The sequence below is a fragment of the Gossypium hirsutum genome, chromosome D05, assembly GCF_007990345.1.
Source record: "Gossypium hirsutum isolate 1008001.06 chromosome D05, Gossypium_hirsutum_v2.1, whole genome shotgun sequence".
In the NCBI taxonomy this organism is placed as follows: domain Eukaryota; kingdom Viridiplantae; phylum Streptophyta; class Magnoliopsida; order Malvales; family Malvaceae; genus Gossypium; species Gossypium hirsutum.
Window position 1 is genome coordinate 64,716,922 of NC_053441.1, and position 4,967 is coordinate 64,721,888.

General features: G+C 32.1%; 1 protein-coding gene across 1 annotated transcript; it reads left to right on the plus strand.

Annotated features, from left to right (window-relative positions):
* Positions 1-1,249: 1,249 nt before the first annotated feature.
* LOC107956070 (transcription initiation factor TFIID subunit 6b-like) lies at positions 1,250-4,028 on the plus strand. Its single transcript, XM_041092836.1, has 9 exons — positions 1,250-1,336; positions 1,432-1,540; positions 1,688-1,782; positions 2,087-2,176; positions 2,275-2,399; positions 2,777-2,909; positions 3,188-3,286; positions 3,381-3,483; positions 3,571-4,028. Exons 1-9 carry the CDS (start codon positions 1,250-1,252, stop codon positions 3,936-3,938), a joined length of 1,209 nt encoding a protein of 402 aa, XP_040948770.1. The 3' UTR covers positions 3,939-4,028.
* The last annotated feature ends 939 nt before the right edge of the window (positions 4,029-4,967 follow it).

A 4,967-nucleotide genomic window follows, 5' to 3' on the forward strand; every position in this document is an offset into this window, starting at 1 on the left:
CAAATAGAAAGTAACAAGCCTTTTTCAGAATTGAAAGCAAATTCCGTACATTCACGACATGCATAAAACAACAATGGTTTATAGAATTTAAAAATTTTAGTTTAATCATTTATGTTGGTTGTAGTTTCCGTTAGCTTAATCAACATGTTAAATTACTAAATTTTGACAAAAAATACTTACGAGTTTAATGATTGTACCGAGATTTTTAAATAAAAAAGTCGGAAGACTAATTTCTAACCTTTTAAATATAGGGACTAAAAGCATCTTTTAACTTTGATATTATTATTATAAGCAGGGATAATGTCACCTTTGGCATCTGTACTTTCATAAAATGTCTAGTGGTACAAGTACTTTGAAAATATATAATGTGGTACCTGAACTATCAATAGGTGTTATTATTATGGTACATGTACTTTGAAAATGTTTAATGTGGTACCTAAACTATCAATATATATTTTATTATGATACTTGATAAAGACGGACTATGGTGGCTTAGGGGGCTCTTTGTCCCGCCACCCTTGCAAAAAAAAAAAATCGAAGAATTTTGTTTTTTCCTTTAAAATTTTTAGAAAATTTCAATTAGGCCCTCAAAATTTTTGAAAATTTTCATTATACCTTTTAATTTTTTTGAAAATTTTAATTAAGCACTCTTAAATTTTGAAAATTCTCATTAATCTCACAAAAAATTTAAAATTTTTTATTAGACCCCCAATTTTTTTTAAAAAAATCTTATTAAACCATTAAATTTTTAGCAAATTTTACCTGCCCCCTCCCCCCCAAAAAAACCTAGTCCCAACTACTAGTATCCGCCATTGTTACTTGGTATTAACACTGTTAGAAAATTGCTAAATCAACCAATAAAAATTTGACACATAGAACCCTTTTTTTAATTATCAAGTCCACGTGGATAATATAATAGTGAAAAACTAAATAAAAAATAATTAAATGAAATTAAAAAACAAATAACTAAACATATGGTTAATAAAAAAAAACCCATACTTTCAAAGATAATAAAAAATATTATTTAAAAATCAATTGAAAATATTATTTTAAAAGGAAAACTCTTTGAAGAAGATGATCATTTGCTTAAATGGAGAATATAATATTTTTGGTTATGTAAGTTTAGTATTTACTTCTTTTTTATTAATCATATGTTTAGTTTTTTTTTAATTAATTTAATTGTTTTATTTAATTTTTCACATAATGTTATTTTACACATGCGGACTTGATGAATTAGAAAAAAAATATTATGTGTCAAATTTTCATTGGTTGGTCTAATAATTCATTAACGGTGGATTTGTTCTACATTGATGACAAAGATGTGGAGTTTAAAGAAGTAAGAACTTATCAACAATATTCGAGGTTCTGTTATATGTTACCTTATTAAAAAAGTCATCACTTAAATTCTTCTATGTTGCCTTATGTATGTAGGTTCTTGAGTCACCTTTGCCAAAAGCACCGCTTGATACATCTGTTACATCCCACTGGCTTGCGATTGAAGGCATTCAACCAGCAATTCCAGAAAATGCTTCAATTGAAGGTACCGTCTTAGCTAACCTAAATATTCTCTCGAAGCTATTTGTGTTGAAGACTCTCATGGTTCATGTTCTTTTCTGGTTTTATCACTTTAATCTAATACGACTTATCGTCATTTCTACACGGAATTTGTATTTTGCTTTCCATGCAGCACCTTCTGATGGTAAAAAGGCTGAATACAAAAAAGATGGGCTTTCCGTTGATGTCAAATTACCTGTTAAGCATGTATTATCTAGAGAGCTTCAAGTATGTTGTACATCTTCAGCAACATTTTTCTGTTAAAATACATTTTGCACAGAATGATATTAAAAGACTAATTTGGTTGTCATGCAGCTTTACTTTGACAAGATCGTGGACATTACCATGAATAAATCAGTCTCAATTCTCTTTAAACAAGCATTACTGAGTTTGGCAACAGACTCGGGATTACATCCTTTAGTTCCTTATTTTACATATTTTTGCGGATATCTCATACCTGATTATATATGTGTGTTGCAAAGAACTTTTGGTTGGTTATCTCGAGCTTACATTTTTGCCACATTTATCTCAGGTTGCACGGAGTAATTTCCCTCTCATGTTTGCTTTGATGCGTGTTGCCCGGAGTCTTCTCCAGAATGAACACTTACACATAGAACCTTACTTGAGTTTATTATTTCAATCATTTAGAAGTACACGAACTAATGCAAATATGCTAGTGGTTTATTTTCCACCTATCTGATTTTTTAAAATGTTCTTCAGTTACACCAGTTGATGCCATCTATTATTACCTGCCTCGTTGCAAAAAGGTTAGGAAATAAATTCACCGACAATCATTGGGAACTTAGAAACTTCGCAGCAAAGCTAGTGGCATCATTATGCAAAAGGTGAGGATTTCTTTTCTTTTGGACTTATACATGCATATTCGTTTTTATGAATCTCAGGTGTCTGATTTTTTAGTTATAAACTTGGATCTATTCTTCAAATCATGTGTATATCATTTTTATGCTATTTCACACATGCAAAACAAATGGTGCGAGCGTGCATGTTATATGCAGAATGCATAGATTAATTACATGTGGATCATTAAGCATGCCTATGTTTGACCATTGTGTGTGGCTACTTTTTTTTACATGATCCAATTTTCGATATGCTTTGCTTTTAGGTTGAATGCGGAAAAGATTAGAACTTAGTTTCCAGCATAATGATTTGTCTTGGATTTGCAGATTTTTACATGCATTTCTTACAAGTCAATATTTTATAGATTTGGGCATGTTTATCACAATCTTCAGCCACGTGTGACAAGGACACTGCTCCATGCTTTTTTGGACCCAACGAAAACATTTCCCCAGCATTACGGAGCAATTCAAGGGTTAGCAGCCCTTGGACCCAGTGTGGTATAATTCTAATCTCAAATATTTACTAGCAACACAATAAGATACTTGTTTGTGGGATCAACTGGTCAAAGATATTGCAATGATAGCCATCTTTTTAAGCCCATTTCTTTCAGAAAACTGTTTTGTCACTCTTTTCTGCAAGATCCGAAAAAAGAAAGAACTTGGAAATCTATAGTCCAAAAGTGTAAATATGCGGTTTCTCTATAGGTATCTTTATTATGGCATCTGTACAGTTTGTCTTTCATATGTTTGGCTAACGCTTCTTCTTCCATGTGTAGGTTCGTTTACTTATACTACCAAATCTTGAAGCGTATTTGCAGCTTCTTGAACCTGAAATAAAAAGACACGAGGCCTGGTGTGTTTATGGGGCCCTGCTGGTAAGTTCCACATCAAATTTGGTACCAGTTTATGAGCATCGTTTCATTTATTTGCTGTAGAACTAACAACACTGCATAAAATTTCCACTAACAGCGTGCAGCTGGACTGTGCATGTATGATCGGCTTAAAATGTTCCCCAGTTTGCTAGCACCCCCAACTCGTCCCGTTTGGAAAAGCAACAACAAAGTTGCGACAAGTATGATTTCTTCGAACCATCATATTTACACTTAATCCACAAGTCTCTTCTCCCCCTTTACGATATTCCTTTTTCTGATCAACCAAGATAAACGAAAAGCAAGCACGGACACCTTGATGCAGCAGCAACAACCTGCCAAGAAAATAGCAACTGAGAGTGCAATAGGTATGATGCCAATAAATTCCATGCAAGCTGATTTACAAGGGTCAGTTAGCGGCTTTTCTACCACCGTAGGAGGTTCCAATATCGGTGTATCATCAATGTCACGGCCGTTATCAAACTATAACATGCTTGGAAGGGAGGCTGGGGGTCGAGTTTCAAAGACATCAACCGTTCTAGCTCAGGCTTGGAAGGAAGACACAGACGCAGGGAACTTGTTAGCATCATTATTTGAACTTTTTGGTGAAAGTATGTTATCATTTACTCCCAAACCCGAGCTTTCATTCTTCCTTTGATTGAATTTCACCTCCAAAAGCTATGGTTTTTGAAGGAATTTGTGTAAATTATCCCCATAGTTTTTTTCAGTCTTACTGTGTTTATCTTTATAAGTCTTCTTTTTTTCCTTGCTCATAAATGTATTGTAGTTATCAGAAAATATATTCTACTTTGGATTTTGTTTATATTAAATTTTAGGTTAAATTCTGCTATTAGTCTCTGTATTTACGAAAATGATGGATTTAGTCCTTATACCTTAATTTGATCAATTTTAGTCATTGTATTTTTTGAATTGGTCAATTTTAAACTATTTACTTTTTGAAGTTTGAAATTTTAGTCTTGATCCAAATAATAATAATAATTAAATCTGCTTATTTAAATTCAATTATTAGTTTTGTATTATGTAGATAGTTATAAATTTAGGGTGGGTTTGGATGGGCTCTGCTTTTACCTGCAGTTAGTGTAAAAATAGCGGCGGTGGTGAGATTAGATATCCAAGGTACCTAATTTTTATTTTGGCCATAAGTACTACTAAAACTATTCTTCCGTTACCCATTTTATACCAAAATGTTATATCGGCTAAAAAGATTCCAACAAATAATAGATTGTATGTCATATAAACTTTTTTAAAAAATCATTAATTAATTAATTTTTATATTTTTCTTTCTTATTCCTTTATAATGTTTGACAATGTCGATAATGCTTGAAATTGGCCCACTTGAGGTCAAAACGCTGGTGATTAATTTTGGTTTTGAATTTCACCACCTACTTCTCTGACCAGAGGGGATAGAAAAAGTTCTTTCATCGATCAAAACTAGTATTTTCAAAAACAGACTGATTCTACGGGTTGGATAGGAAATCGGTTTGGAAATAGGGGTTGAATCGATTGACTTGCGAACAAAAACAAATCGGTTGAACTAAGCTAAAAAAACTGGTTGAATAAGTTCTCTCTTTTTATATATATATAAATAATAATAGACTTTGTTTTTACTACATGTCAATTTTTAATTGGTTAATTTTTTTTTCATATAAATTGAACAATTTGACTA